This window comes from Microchirus variegatus (genome assembly GCF_963457635.1).
Source record: "Microchirus variegatus genome assembly, chromosome: 13".
Taxonomy (NCBI): Eukaryota; Metazoa; Chordata; class Actinopteri; order Pleuronectiformes; family Soleidae; genus Microchirus; species Microchirus variegatus.
The window spans coordinates 25,498,789-25,515,433 of NC_139814.1; the positions used below are offsets into that span (position 1 = coordinate 25,498,789).

General features: G+C 41.6%; 1 protein-coding gene across 1 annotated transcript; it reads right to left on the reverse strand.

Moving 5' to 3' along the window:
- Nucleotides 1-3,712: 3,712 nt before the first annotated feature.
- Nucleotides 3,713-15,860, reverse strand: LOC310935493 (homeobox-containing protein 1). The gene is made up of 10 exons (XM_083899413.1): nucleotides 15,639-15,860; nucleotides 14,035-14,470; nucleotides 13,678-13,763; nucleotides 12,409-12,519; nucleotides 9,899-10,132; nucleotides 8,212-8,371; nucleotides 5,522-5,604; nucleotides 5,338-5,433; nucleotides 5,148-5,242; nucleotides 3,713-4,100 (listed from the first exon to the last, which is right to left on the reverse strand). Exons 1-10 carry the CDS (start codon nucleotides 15,706-15,708, stop codon nucleotides 3,954-3,956), a joined length of 1,518 nt encoding a protein of 505 aa, XP_083755539.1. The 5' UTR covers nucleotides 15,709-15,860; the 3' UTR covers nucleotides 3,713-3,953.
- Between the last annotated feature and the right edge of the window lie 785 nt (nucleotides 15,861-16,645).

Consider the following 16,645-nt stretch of genomic DNA (forward strand, 5'->3'; position numbering starts at 1 on the left):
ACAATTAAGCCTCGTATTATGAACACACTCACACACTCACGGCTCAGTGTGAGAATGAAAACCCAAACATTTGGAGCAGATCCAAACCTTCAGCCTCCAGCATCAACAGCCATTCAGGGCACGTTGCATCATCGCGTTGTTGCCGTAGCGTTACATCAGGCGCTGTCCAGGGGTAAATAAAGCACCGGTGTTTTCTTTTCCCGAGACAATTTAATAATTTTTTTTTTTTTTACATTCTGACAACTCCTCACACACACACACAATCCTGTTGTTATATCTTTGCGAGGACACATCGTAGACATAAAGCATTACCCAGCATTCCCAGGGGTCGACAACCTGTGGCTCTAGAGACACATGTGGCTCTTTATCCCCTCTGCTGCTGTGGCTGTGTGTGCTATTTCATCAGCGCTGTATATTGTTATTGTATTTCTCTTTTAAAAAAACAACAACATTTTGAGAAAAAAAATTTAGATATTAAAATTCTGAGAAAAAAAAAGTACATTTTGAGAGGGATATTTTTTTTTTTTTATGTCCTTACTTTTAAAGGAAACACTCTTGTTTTGAATGAATACAACACATTTTGAGGAAAAAAATGAAATTTTGAGGAAAAAAATGAAATTTTGAGAAAAAGTGAAATTTTGAGGAAAAAATGAAATTTTGAGGAAAAAATGAAATTTTGAGGAAAAAATGAAATTTTGAGGAAAAAATGAAATTTTGAGGAAAAAATGAAATTTTGAGGAAAAAAACGAAATTTTGAGGAAAAAAATGAAAATTTGAGGAAAAAATTAAAAAAAAAAATTTTCAATGACCATAACAATAAAAATTTATAGAAAGCACTGTACAAATGTATTCTTATTATTCTTATTACATGCAATGTCTGAGTGCGTTTACATGCACACTAATTACAGTACATTATACTGTATGTGTGTCTTCTTATGTGTTAATTCATTTGATATCACATTTTTCCCCCAAAGTCACAAAACGGACCGTTTTTATTTTGTTTTTGTGACGCATTTCCAAAATTTCACAAATTCAATTCAAGGATTTTTTTTTGCTTCAGGTGTGTTTACAGAGTTAGTGAACATTATAGAACAACACTATATTGCATGTTCTTATAGCCTCTGTGTGTAATAGAAATAAAGCAGCCTAAATACTGTGTTCTAAAGACCTCACAAAGATCATGTTTTTCAGTCTGCGGTTCATTTTTAAACAACAAATTATACTTTCAGAACCATATTTCACCTTGAGATATTATAAATATCTTATCCACCAAATGTCACCAGAGACATAATATTATAAATGTGTGCAAATTTAAAGTTCTAAACAAACGGAGACACAATAAAAACACTTGTGTTGTTAACAATTTTATTATCGTTATTGTTTTGTCTCAGATAAAAGCAGATAGAGAGAGAGGAGCAGTTTTTAAACCAGAGACCACGAGCAGCTTTGGAGTTCCCGTCCAAAGCCGGACGAGTCGACTGTCTGAGGTGAGAGTATACGTTAACAATACGAGGCTAACCCCCCCCCCCCCCCCCATCCATTAATGCTACATAACACTGTCCATGATCATCAACAGTCACAAGAACGGCTGTTTGTTTTGTTTGTTCTGTTGTCGACAGTCATCCTGTAACACATTCATGACACACACAGTTATTCTGAGGTAAACTAGAGTTGGCTAGTGTTGTACTGAGCAAATAAAACATCTATTACATACTCTATATGTATACATATCTATAGTGTTGTGACTGGAGCTCGTCTTTACCTTGGCATAGCTTTGGCAACAGGAGGTAACATAGTCGTGCCCAGCAGGGGGCAACGGAGAACAACAAGAAAACTTAAAAAAAACAACAAAAAAAAGTCTGTCCATTTGATGAACGATGAGGGCGTCGCTCCTGAGGCCTTTGGCCCGGTGAATATAAGAGAGTTATTCATGTTAGCTATTCATGTTTTCAACTTTGACGACAATCCGAGGGGAGGAAGGTTTTCAGGGTTACACTTATGTACATGTTTAGAGTCGGTGTGACTCGTTCACTCACTTTACCGCAATGTGTTCAATTATAGTGAGAATCCACTCTGAAGTGCAGCTCTGCATACGACGTACACTACCGTTCAAAGGTTTGGCCTCACTTAGCAATCCTTTTTTTGGGAAAAGGAAAAGCTCTTTTTTTTTCAATGATATAACTCATTTTGAGAAAAAAAAAGATTTTTTTTGAGAAAAAAAAAAAAGATTTTGAAAGGAAAAAAAAGAAATTTTTGAGAAAAAAAAGATTTTTTTAAGAAAAATGAAATTTTTAAGAAAAAGAAATTGAGAAAAAAAATTATATTTTGAGAAAAAATGAAATTTTGAGAAAAAAATGAAATTTTGAGGAAAAAAATGAAATTTTGAGGAAAAAAATGAAATTTTGAGGAAAAAATTAAATTTGAGGAAAAAATTAAATTTGAGGAAAAAATGAAATTTTGAGGAGAAAATGAAATTTTGAGGAAAAAATGAAATTTTGAGGAAAAAATTAAATTTTGAGGAAAAAATTAAATATTGAGAAATGTCCTTATTTTTGAAGGAATATCACTTTTTTCAATGAATATAACATTAAATGAATCAGAAATACACTCTATTCATTGTTAATGTGGTAAACAACTATTCTTGCTGCAAGAATTAGAAAAAAAAGATTAGAAAACCCTTGTTCAATGATGCAATGATGACGAAAAATTATTATTTTGAATAAAAATAAATAAAAACAAAATTTTATAGGTGAGCCCAAGCTTTTGAACGGTATTGTACGTCAGCTTAGGTTTTTTAGCTTATTCCAATAGCTAGAGAAAGGTGCGTGTGTGTGTGTAGCGCTGTGTGTGGGTGGGTGGGTCCTATGCTCTATGATCTATGACGTTTGATCACATTTGTTTTAGTATTTCAAAAACACTAAAATAATCATAAAAAATTCAGATAAATCAGGTAAAGAAAGACTCTGTAGCTTCACGTCACTGGCTGAGCTGAGGTTTTTAGAAAGAGCAGCGTTCAGTCTAACAAAGAAGACCAAAGACGACTACGACAATCGTACGTTACGGTGGACTGTGTTCGTTTATCGTAGGGCTTGTTCTGCTAATATAAAACAGTATAAATAACGCTCTCCGTTAGCATGAAACAAAACAAAACACACACACACACACACACAAAGGAAAACCTGGTGCAATTCTTCACACGTCGTTATCCACTATTTTTGGGATTACCTGAGATTCCAGTTGTCCCTCAGGGTTTTGATAGCAACAGCACACGTTGATTTGGTCGACTGATTTCATCACATCGACTGATTGAGGTTAGAGTCTTTAATGAGCCAGGTGGGGGCGGGGCAACGGGGGCGGGGTCAAAGACACATTTAAAGCAAGCGGAGGTGGGGGGGGGGAGGGGCTTTCATGTCACCGCGATCCCCGGTCCTTTTCATGCCGTTACACTTTTTTATCTCCACCCAGCACAACCTGACCTGCAGGCTCAGCACCATCCATCAATAAAATAAACAAAACGCTTAAAGAAGGCGAGAAGTCGCAAAAAAAAAAACAACAGAAAAACAACAAAAAAAAGCTTAGCTTAAAATGGGCGAGGTATCCTTTATATGATTCTCCCTCAAAAAGGAATTTATTAGGCTTTTTAATACCATCTTGGAATGCACTATATATTTATATATATATAATATATGTATAAGTATGTATACAGTATATTGCCGTTAATATAAGCTTTAGGATTACTGTTGATAAATACAGTGGCCTCCTTACGCTCAGAGGCACCTCAGTGAGCTTCAGCACCCGTCTGCCTTGTTGATTGTTGGGTGTCGGCGCTCCTCAGGGACGGACGATAACGCTTATCGTTTGCCTTTTTACGCTCTCTTTTTTCCCCGATTTTTCAAAAAATCCCAAAGACGACGAGGACGATGACGATGACGATGGCGAAGGCGGGCCTCGGGTCACTCCTCGTCCACCGTTTCCCTTTTGGAATCCTCCTCTTTCTGCTCCAGCACCTGAGGGGGGGGGGGGCTCGGCAGAGCGGCCGCCTCCGTCGTCGTCGTCAGCGAGTCCTGTTGGTCGATGTTCCTCTGGGAGGACGCGTCGTCCTGTGGAAGCACACGAAGTACGTATAGTTTTTAGGTTTCCCGTCATTTTTTAAATGTAATGACTCGTGCTGCCGTTAACGGCGTCAACGTTAATGCAGCTGCGTTAGCTCCTTTAGCGCCGTTAGCGCGCCTACAGCGGAACTGGAGCGGTCTGTTTATGAAACGAAAAAGAGCAGCGCTACAGATAACGTTAGCGTACCTGTGTGCTGCGTATGTGTGCCTCTGTTTTTAAAGTTTAGCGTTACTTTAGAGTCACGTAAACATGACGTCACAGGCATCTTTTTATCCTTTTAACCACCGTTAACGTGCCCAGCACTAGTAATTAGTGCTGTCAAACGTTAACGCGCCAACGGCCTTTTTTCGGTCAGTCGTCATGGAAACGCGTCATGCGTTAACGCGCGTTAACGGTTTTCCGTTAGAATATGGTTCCTCCTCAACGTGGGCGGAGTCATCGCTGCACGGCTGCATGAAACTGCAGTCACTTCGTTTTACATGCTTGTGAAGCAGTGGTAACCGAATCATTACATGAAATGTAAAGCGGTGTAACTGAATCATTAGAATCGGTTCATGAAAAAACGATTTGTTTTCGCTACTTCCTGTCGCTAAATACACTAAAGACTCCTCTGTTAGATATCGAGATTTCTTTGCAGACGTTTCCTTTGCTAAATGTTGGAGGTTAACGCACGTTTTGAGGATTCTTAAGTCGTTTTTAACTGATCTACGGTTTCGGAATTGTCCGGTTTGATTCTTGAGTCTTGCTCGTGGAAGACGATTCTTCCAAAACTCTCTGACCAATCAGTGGCCGACAGTCCGGCGACGTCACGCTTTAGCTAGCTTGAAACGTTGTTGTTTGGCCCTGTGATGGATGGAACTGGTGACCATGGTGTTAACTGCCTTTTTTCGGCCTATTTCAAGCTGGGTTAAGCTCCAGCTCCCTTAGCCCTCATGTGGAGGATAGTGGAGGTTTACGTGACACAGACTTTAGTGGAAGGCTGAATGGAAGAGCAACAAACACAAACACTCACATATTTACAATTAAAAACTCACCTGGTCAGCAAACTCCTGCATCTCTCCTTCCTCGCCGTTGGAGTGACAGCTCGGACTTGGCACCTCGATTCCGTGGCTTTCCAAAATGGCAGCCTCTGGATTGTGTGAAAACATTTGAAATTGAAATTGATTTGAGAACACATAAAGAGATAAAGAGGTAAAAACAGGATTCAGAACATCAGGCCCTCACCGATGTTCGCTCTCCTCTTCATCTCCTTCCGGCGGTTGGCGAACCAGTTGTACACCTTCAACGCCGTCACGCGCTCAAACTCAGACAGCTTACAGCCTTTTTAATGAAAGAAGGAAAAACAAATCCACCGATGTGTAAAGAAATGCAGTTCAAGGACTAACTTGAAACCGTAAATCACTCGTACCTGGTTTCTGAATGACAGAGTTGCAGGCGCTGGCGATCTCCTCCCTCTTTGCCTCGTCAGGATACTGGTTCTCGATGAAGAAACTGTAAAAAGGTGAAGATGAAGATGAAGATGAACGCCTGCAGTTATTGGAAAACCGCTAAATCGCGTCGCCTCGCGGGTACCGGTCTGAGCGGAGTTAGCTCAGAAAACCTCGTTTCACACTTTTTAGTCCCTGCCGTCGTCGCCGCCGCCGCGCTGAGCCAGAGGACAGAAAGGACAATATTTATTTTATATTTATACAGTGGAGCACCGGAGGGGGAGGAGGGCCTTACTGTAAAGGAAGAGATTAATGGATGCATTAAGTGGATTAATTTTGGCAACTCATGCTTTAATTTCTTAAATCTCTTCTCAGGGCTCGTGAATGTTAACACGCTTTTGGTAAAGACAAATATATACGAAGGTAAAAATACTTTTTTTTATTTTTTTATCCCTGACTCTTGACATTTCTCCTCGCTCATGTCTGACTGAAGAATCATCGTCTTATGTTACAAAACACACAGGGATCAGTTTCCTTCAGTCTCTGAGATGCCCTATCCTCCCTCTCACACACACACACACACATTTGTTTTTATATCTCAGTGAGGACACCTTATAGACATTCCCTAGCCCCTTACACTAAAACCAGGTCTTAAACCTGAAAAAAAAAAAAACTTTAAAGTTGTCAAAAATGTCCTCACAAAGATGGGTTTGTATGTTTTTTTGGACCTCACAGAGATATAAATACAACTACTTACACACACATTTGTTTTTATATCTTAGTGAGGACACCTTAGAGACATTTCCTAGCCTCTTAACCATCACTATACCCTAAAACCAGCCTAGCCCCTTACCCTAACCTTAACCCTGTCTTAACCCTGGAAAAAAAACCTTTAAAGTTGACAAAATGTCCTCACAAAGATCAAAAATATCCTCACAAAGGTGGGTTTCGTATGTTTCTTTTGGATCTCACAAAGATAGAAATACAACTATAACTAAATAGTGAGGACACCTTCGAGACATTCCCTAACCCCTTACCATAACCATAACCATAACCATCACATTACCCTAAAACCAGGTCTTAACCCTGAAATAACCATTTAAAGTTGACAAAATGTCCTCACAAAGATGGGTTCTTACTCTTTTTGGGACCTCACAAAGATATAAATACAACTACTTACACGCACACATTTGTTGTTATATCTTAGTGAGGACACTTTATAGACATTCCCTAACCCCTTACCCTAACATTAACCATCACTTTACCCTAAAAACCCGGTCTTAACCCTGTAAAAACCATGTAAAGACGGGTTCTTTGTGTTGTTGTTTTTTTGGACCTCACAAAGATATAAACACAAGTACTCGCACACGCACACATTTGTTTTTATACCTTAGTGAAGACACCTTATAGACATTCTCTAACCCCTATCCTTAACCATCACAACTATGCGTCTGCTCCTAACCCTTACCTTAAAACCAGGTTTTAACCCTGAAAACCCCTTTAAAGTTGACAAAATATCCTCATAAAGATCAAAAATGTCCTCACAAAGATGGGTTTGTAAGTTTTTTTGGGACCTCACAGAGATATACATACAACTACTTACACACACGTGATTCTATATCTTAGTGAGGACGCCTTATAGACATTTCCTAGCCTCTTAACCATCACTTTACCCTAAAACCAGGTGTTAACCCTGAAAAAAGCCCTTTTTAATGTTGTCAAAAATGTCCTCACAAAGATGGGTTTGTATGTTTTTTTGGGACCTCACAATCACAAAGATATAAATACAAGTCCTCTCACTCACACACACACCTTCACCTCGACTGAATCGTCCTTGGGTCGAAACTAGCTCATAAGGATCAGCACTGCAGCAGGATTGCGTAATCCTGTGGGGGGGGGGGGGGATGAGTTGTTGTCTGAGGGCGTCAGTGTGGACTCATCACTGCGAGTGTCCCGGTCTGCACCCTCCACTTACAGCAAAAACCGTCTAATAGAGAAATCAATGCCACGACCAGCGGGCACAGCAAACGCCAGCAGCAGCTCCTTCTTTCTCTGCGTAACCACTGCACTACTGCCGAGGACAAAAGACGTTTGAGAGACGCGTATATTACGCCTCATGAAGAGCCGCGTCGTAAATCAGACGCTTTCTAGACCGCGACAAAAGGCGGGCGGGCGGTTAGCAGCGAGACGCGAAAGGACGTTCGCCCCTGGGACGATTATTTATGACACTTAAACCGCAAGAAACGCTGCTTTTCCCCCCCTAACGCGGGGAAATAAAACATGTGCATGCCAGCAAATTCAGCGTAAACAAATACCGTCACGCCATGGCAGTGTGATCGCTGACAACCAGAGAACAAGAAAACTACTTTTCAATGAATAAATAATCCTCATTATCAGCTTTTTAAAGGAATAGTTGTGACTTGTAACATGATCAACAAAAGGCTCAACTACTGAAGTCAACAACATCTAAAGAGCATTTAGTTAGGCAGTGTTCTGAAGTTTGTAAACTGCAAGTCAAAACTAGTCGATAACTGATGGTGAAGAAACCCTCAAGGTCCCAGATTCTCACTGATCCAGGTCATAGTCCAGGTCGAAATGTCCCTGAATCAGTTCCCAAATTCAATGTTCTCCTTTTCAAAGTTGGAGGTCTACTACATCCTCAGAGTCTCACCTCTCCATGATCGACTGGCACTCCTTCCTCCACGTGAACCTGCTCCCCCTGCGCAGCCTCAACGGACCGCCCGCCATCCCCGCTCTGTCGCCGGCGGCCATGATCCCCGTCCTCCAGTCGGGCTCCTCCTTTACCAGAGAGCGCATCGACAAGGTGGCACCTGCAGAGGGCAGCACATGCGACAATGACAACTGTTGAGTTGAGTTGAGCGAGAAGAGAAATCAGAGGGATTCAGTTTTGACCAGAGGTGCAGACTCCAGCAGATGAAACGGTGGATCATCCAAAACTCCGGGCCCGACTACAGACACAGATTTCCAGAGTTTTGGGAGTTCATTCTGCTGTTGCGTAAGAATTAAGAAATGTTTCCACTATGCAGCACGCTTCACGTCATAGCTGCTTTTTCCATAACTGTAGTACCTGTTTTCGCTGCAAACGATTCATTAGAATCAGTTAATTACGAGGATTTGTTCATAGAATCGTTCAGTACTTTCCTGCATGACCGGAGCACAGACTGTGTGGTGCTGTCGCTAAATACACCAGACCAGATGTTGGAGATTTAACGCGTGTTTTCAGGATTTAGACGTTTTTTTTTTATCTGATCAGTCTGTTTTAGTATCAGCTCAGCTCGCGGTACCAGGGAACTATCGCTAAAGAAAGGGTCGAGCTGTGCCGTGACTGCGTAGTGGAAATGTGCCATAAGCGACATATAAGGACCACATTATACTTCTCCGACTGCGTCACCACGGAGACCCCTCGAGCCTTCATACTTGTGCGTTGTGGATGGATACGCACTGCAATTTCCCGCCCGATCAGTAGGGCTCGCTGCGCAAGGTTGTGCTTTTGGCTACAGTGAGCAATGGCGTCCGAGAGAGAAAGACTGTTGTTGTTGAAACAGTGGCCGTTTCTCACTTTTCTGTGTCACGGAACGCAGTTTTAAGATAATTTGAGACGAGAAATTGGCCATTTAGAGTCTAAACATGTGCCGTGTGTTAAGATATGACGTATTTATAGTTTGTCAGCGAAGTTGTCGGCGGTGATCAGCTCCGCCTCTGTGGGCGCTCAGTGCTCACTGTGAGCCGGCACAGAGCAGCTTCACTCGGCCTGTCCTGAGGACCAATCGCAGCTCTTGCCGTCTCCGTTGTCCCTTGACGGAGTGACGGACACTTAAATACACTTAATATTTCGTGCAGCCGGAGACGACGCAGAGGCTCTACATAACCTATGCAGAGCACTTTACGCAGGAGTATAAATTGGGCTTAATGGTGAGAATATACAACAAAATGGTGAACTTCTCAAGTCACAGAAATGCGGTCACTGATGTGAACGCTAACATTGTCTGGATACATTCTGAAAACTTTTGTTAGCCTCCGTTTAATTTCTCACAGAATAGAAAACTGTCCACTGTGACACAGATCCAACTGCAACACATTTTTAGCCTGATGTGACCCTGGTTATAACAAAGTTTTCTTACAACACTCAGTAAGTTTCACCACTCGATTGCAACAAAAAAGGATCTAGTGTATTTTTAGTATTAAGGCAACAATCGTCTAGTTTATCTCTTCAGGAGGAAAGAACGTAATTTATCAGCATGGGAGTCAGTGGCTCTACAGGTTTAGCTAGCTAATGTTGTTTCTGCTGCACGCTGCTGCTGCTGCTGCTGAGGCCAGGGCAGAGAGGGACTGGTTACCTGGCTGGGCCTGGGCGGCTGCGGCGGCAGCAGTGTACCACGGCAGCAAGTGCATCAGCAGCTCTCGCTGTCTGCTCCACAAAGGGTTGGGGTTGAGGTTGGTGTTGGGGTTGGGGAGGACGTTGGCGAGGCTGCCACTCGCCGCCGCCGCCCCTGCTACCGTGGCGTCTCTGTCCCCTCCCCTGGCCCTGGGTGTGGGACTCACGCTGTGCTGGCTTTCACTCCACCTCAGCCCTTCAGTTAGGACAAAACCAAGGGTCAGGTCATCGTGGATTTACCGACACATTTCCTGTAGACCCGTTTTCAGTCATCAAAATTATTATTTTTTTGAATAGAAGAATTTGCCAATTCTGGTTTTATGACGGGCAGGTCAATAGGAGCCGTTGTCAGAAACAAAGCAACGTAACTGCTTTGTCTTTGTTATTATTATTGCAGAGAAATGTTAGTATCATTGTTAAAAAGCCTGTTTTGTTAGCCAATGTAGGAATGAAAACCAGCACCAGAGTACCTCCAGCATCAGGGCTGAGAACTACAGAGGAGCCAAGGTAGAGCTTGCATGGGAGTGGGGGGGGGGGGGTAATAATAATAATAAAGGACTAGGGTGAAGGGAGAGAGCAGGGATAGCAGATGGTCCATCGATGGCTTTGTTAATTGCACAAAATGCTGTTTTGACATAAACCATTATGTCCTGAACGCATCTTCAGACGGAATTCTTTTAAAGAATAAAGCACACATGAATATGTGTCTTTAAATCAAAATCAAACTGAAAGTGTAGTTAAAAGACAGCCTATTAGCTAGCTATATACTGTAGCAGCTAGCTAACAACAAGCTAGATTTCGAGCTACTAGGATAGATAGATAGATAGATAGATAGATAGATAGATAGATAGATAGATAGATAGATAGATAGATAGATAGATAGATAGATAGATAGATAGATAGATAGATAGATAGATAGATAGATAGATAGATAGAAGGCTTAATCTACTTAACATAAAGTAGGTTGGTTGTCTTAAATTGTAGTTAAAAGACAACCTCTTAGCTAGCTATATACTGTAGCAGCTAGCTAACAACAAGCTAGCTATTTAGCTATCTTGCTAGATATCTAGCTACTAGGATAGATAGATAGATAGATAGATAGATAGATAGATAGATAGATAGATAGATAGATAGATAGATAGATAGATAGATAGATAGATAGATAGATAGATAGATAGATAGATAGATCTACTTTACATAACGTAGGTTGGTTGTCTTTTAAAATGTAGTTAAGACAACCTCTTAGCTAGCAATATACTGTAGCAGCTAGCTAACAACCTAGCTATTTAGCTACCTAGATTTCTAACAACTAGGATAGATAGATAGATAGATAGATAGATAGATAGATAGATAGATAGATAGATAGATAGATAGATAGATAGATAGATAGATAGATAGATAGATAGATAGATAGAAGGGTTAAGCTACTGCTGTTTTGACATAAACCCTTCTGTTCTGAACGCATCTTCAGACGTGATCAGAGAAACCACACAGAGGTGGTTTAAGGACACACGTGGCCACTAATCTGTCCTCGAGACGGATAAAGAGACCACCGTCTTAGCTGACGTTGGCAGCACTCGTACACATTTATTTGCAGCCACTGCCACAATTTCAATTTCAACACAGATCAGCCCACGATTAAAGCTTCTCCACACAAACGCACTCATACACAAACACGCCGACAGCAGACGCGTCTCTGAAGTCGCGAAAAACACCACAGTTATGACGACAGTGTGCATTTGATTAAATGAGCGGTCACAAAAGACACATTTTCATGTCCGTTGTACTTGCACATGCTAATACCAGCTCTTGACGGGGGCCTTTAGCAGCGACTCGTCTAATCTAAACCTACACCAGATGTTTGTAGGTGGACGTGAACCTGTATCTTAAGACATGGAGAGGTCAACACCAAGCTAAGCTGTTACTCTCTAGCCTGTACAGACATTCACGCACTTAAGTTTCATCTCTAAACCAGACGCTTCCATCTTATCGATTGGCATCTCCAGTGACAGGACTACTTTTATTATTATTATTATTCGTCGTTCCTTCTTCTCCTGGCGTCCTTCCTTGACCTCGCAGCCCTGGAGGCCCAGGGTGGCGGCGTTAGCGTGAGGTATTAATTAAGAGGTGTTTTGGGGGTTTACCATGCAGGGAGATGGAGGTTAAAAAAAAAAAATAAACAGTGCAAAGATGGAAGGGGGGAAAGTTAGCAAGCGGTGGTTCCCATTCATTAAACACAAGAAATATGATCAGGTTTTAATGCAAGGCCTTCCTCTCCAACATTAATCTACACTTATCTACTATCAATAACTTGACATTCAACCTTCTGGCCCACATCAGCACTCTCATAATTAGTCTTCCTCTCACCGTACATCCATCATCCCTGTGACAGTCATCATCAGCTCCATTATTATTATAATAACAACAACAACAATAATCCTGTTCTCCACTGTAACTCACCCTGTGTCTCACCTGGATTATTCCTCTCCAGCAGGTACCAGCGGTAGAAAGCTCTGCGTTTGGAGTCGCTCATCTCCAGGCCCTGCTGCAGCAGCCACTGGGAGATGTAGCTCTGGCTGATCCCTGCGGCGCATGAGGTACACAACATGTTTGTTGTCTTGACACATTTTAAGACATTGATTTATCTCAATGCTGCACCAACAGCATCTGCAACGCTATTGAGATCGGGCCGCAAGCCAGCCGTGGAATACTCCTGTTAAGCTAATGAAACCCGATATCGATACTTGAATTAAGGACATGTGATTTGATGCAAAGTCTTTCCAGGGGAGGACAAAGGGAAGGGAGAAAAAAATCACTTTGCTGATGCAAACAATCAGCTTGTGAAGTGCAGCATTAGTTTAGAAGCACATCACAGTGGCTGCGGAAGCACAAGCTGCCTATTACTCCTGCTGGGCTATTCAAATGATTACTAATCTATTGATAGGTTCAAACTGAAACATATATTTAGTCACGTACTTATAGCTATAGCAGAGGCAGGAAATACAGGTTTTTTTTTTCATTATGATGTTTGTTTAAGAAGAAACCGGAGGCAGAATAATAACTTTAGATATCAGTTAGCTTCGGTGCTAACATTTCCTTTTAAAGAATAAAGCATTAAGTATGTGTCTTCTTTAAATCAAAATGAAACTGAAGAACAACATTAACTTTTGAGACATTTATCATCAACTGTTACAGCAGTGTAACGATAGATAGATAGATAGATAGATAGATAGATAGAAAGATAGATAGATAGATAGATAGATAGATAGATAGATAGATAGATAGATAGATAGATAGATAGATAGATAGATAGATAGATAGATATACACAGAATAGATATATACGTAGCAGCTAGCTAACAACAAGCTAGCTATTTAGCTAGCTTGCTAGATATCGAGCTACTAGGATAGATAGATAGATAGATAGATAGATAGATAGATAGATAGATAGATAGATAGATAGATAGATAGATAGATAGATAGATAGATAGATAGATAGATAGATAGATCTTCTTCATCCTCTTAGCTAGCTATATACTGTAGCAGGTGGCTAACAACAAGCTAGCTATTTCGATAGATAGATAGATAGATAGATAGATAGATAGATAGATAGATAGATAGATAGATAGATAGATAGATAGATAGATAGATAGATAGATAGATAGATAGATAGATAGATAGATAGATAGATAGATAGATAGATAGATAATGACAAATTAGTGACAGGTGTGTTCTCATTTACCTGTGACTTGGCCTACGATCGCCTGAGAGATCCTGCGATTGTTCAGGAACGTTTTGATCTCTTCTTTCACCAGGTTGCTGTCTCTCCTGCAAGAGCAACAGAAACGTAGCATAAAGAACTGTTGCACTGTGGTTAAAACAGACGCCTTTGCACCCAGCTAACCTTATTCACTGCTGCTTCTCTTTTCTCAGCCATCCCCCAAACACCTGACCTGAATTAACTCCACTAAAAAAATCTGGTGAACCAGTCCTGCTCCTCTGGGGAGAGGAACTGTCATTATCTGATGTTAAAATCCTCTGTCTTTGTCTCTACTCTGCTTTTAAACTCGTCCTCTGCCCAGCACTAACTTCCTCTCACCTCATGTACTCCTCCACCTTCTCCTCCAGGTCCCACTCCTCCTCTCCCATCATGTCGTAGCTGAACGACCGCTGCACCGCCACGCTGGGAGGGTACAGGGGCGGCGGCGAGGCCTCGTAGCTGTGGCTCGGGGACAGCGCCGCGCCGTCCAGGCCGGAGGTCTGCGTGGTGGCCGAGGCCAGGGACAGCGAGGAGGAGGAAGACGACGACGAGGACGGCGCCGGAGCGGCGGCGGCGGCGGCGGGGGCGATGGTGTTGGACGGCACCGGCTGCGAGTCGCAGTGTGACTGGCGGTGGTCTGGGTCCAGCCTCTCCAGGGACTCCAGAGCGTGGAGGATCTGAGGTTTGGTCATGCCGGACAAACGCAGGCGCTGCAGGAGGTCAATCTGTTCGATGGTGTAGCGCGGCTCTACCTCGCAGCACTCCATTCTGGCATCTGCAGTACACAATGGTGGTGGTAGGGGGGGGTTGGGGGTGAACATTTTGCAAGTGAACCTGAGACTAGCTTTTTGAATGAAACACAAGACCAATTTTGAAAGTGAATATGAACCAACTGCAGCTCTATTAATACACCAAAAGCGTCGCGCGGCTGGGTGGATTTCTCACTAGATAAACAAGTCAGACGCCGCTATATTTATCTTTTCTCTGCACCTTTCGTACATCTTAAATATGTTGCAGGAGGCTTCAGATCGTGCGGGAGAACTGCCACACGAGGAGAGATTTATTAATAGACGAAGACACACACACACAGACACACATTCAAAGCTGAATTAAAATACAACACATCCTTTGTCGGGGTTCGTTTATCTCGGATACAATACTTCATTTTTTGACACCAAATACATTTCAGACCGACTTACAAAACTTAACTTAGGGGAAAGGAACGGACTGCATTCTCCTCGGAAGAACCTGGGTCGTTAAAAACGCTTTGGCAACCCGTCTTAACACTTGGCACAGGCACTTCGGCCTAACCTTGCTCCATTTGTACAAAGTGGAATTAAAGTAAGATCACCCTGGGAGACATAGCCTAGCATCAGGTCCTATCAGCTTAGTCATGGCCATCTATCCTCAGCTATCTGTGCGTACACGCTTTATCTGATGCAGAGCTGTGGGGGGGGGGAATGCAATCCCAACTTCCTCTAATAACTGTGTAGTGTAAACACTGCTCTGAACTCATGTAGAGAATCTATGTGTCATATATATAAATATATATATATATATATATATATATATATGACCTTGGTTAGTCAGAGAGTGAGACACCGACAACATGACTTTAATTACAAGTCTATTACAACCCACTCTTCAATCAAAGTGTGCACTTATATACCAAAAATAACAAAATACAGCTAATCATAATAAATGTAGTTAATTCACTAGGACACTCATTTAATCTGGGTGCTAAAACACCACGTGCATTTGTTGATAATCTTCAGGTGTTGTTAACAATAACAGTAACATAAGTCAAGTAATTCAAAAGTCAGCCTTTGTGTTTTTCACTTCACACAACTAACTACAATTCTACATTAAAGTTGCGCTTCAAAAAATTAAAATGTCAAATATAAACACGTCCCCTCCCTGATATCGGGGCGTTATCGTCTCACCTGGCGGAGGTGGTGACACAGACAGCGGCTCAGTGCGTGGGGTCGCAGCGGGGACACACCACTGTCGCATGGCTGGGCTCAGAGGTGTCAGCTCGGGCCGGACCTCTGGGGACAAAACACGGCGTTTATTTGCTGCAGTGTGTGCGCTGCGCTCACGGAGCTCTCATTAGCATGTTGTTGGCTAACGCCGCCGCAACACGGCACGTTACTTGTTAGCGGGCTACGGTGGCTAAGCTAAGCTAACGCCGTTAACTCGCCGTGGTTCCCCTGAGCAGCAGCAGCAGCAGCGTCCACATCCATAGCGGCTGTTTTTGTGTTGTCAAGTTCAACAGAATAAGTCAAAGAAACCAGGCGGAAGTGCTGCAATTTAACAGCCACAACAAAAGCATTCAAAAATAATGTTTTTGCCATAACTTCAGGCAAATATGTGACAAAATAATATTCATCATATTAGACAGAAAGAAGAAAATATCTTCTCACAGAACACGAATACAACAGTAATCATTTTCAATGTTATTCAAATGAAAATGAGAATAATTTTGTGAAGTTAATCATATTGCAAATCACAATTTAATGTCATTATAATCGCAATCAGATATTCCAATTAGTTAGTAGTGCAATGTAACTCACATTAGACTAAATAATATTAAAGGTATGCTTCTTTTTTTTTAAAGGGTGTGTAGTTATAAGATATTTATATTTATATATTTATATATTTATAGTGTGTTAAACAGAGTACATGGAGAGACACTGGACATAGTCTTCCATTTGGGATATCTTTGCATATCACAATTATTCCATTACTTTGATTAAATTAAAGTTCTGTCCATGCTCTTAACTTGATTTGGTTCCTGTCCATAAGCTTTCATAAAAAGAGCTAAATCAATAATTAAGGTCAAATATCTGTACTTGTGCACAGATTAACTAAAAAAATCACGTGATAGTTGTTGTCATATAACGTTGTGATGTTATAACAACGTAATTAAAATCATTAAATGTCATGTTTT

Bases quoted from the DNA above. Each gene is read 5' to 3' on its own strand.
- LOC310935493 (XM_083899413.1), bottom strand. From the start codon at position 15,708: ATGCGACAGTGGTGTGTCCCCGCTGCGACCCCACGCACTGAGCCGCTG. The intron at 13,764-14,034 runs GTGAGAGGAAGT...TTGCTCTTGCAG, and splicing joins AAGGTGGAGGAGTACATGAG to GAGAGACAGCAACCTGGTGA. The intron at 10,133-12,408 runs GTGAGACACAGG...TCCTAACTGAAG, and splicing joins GCTGGAGAGGAATAATCCAG to GGCTGAGGTGGAGTGAAAGC.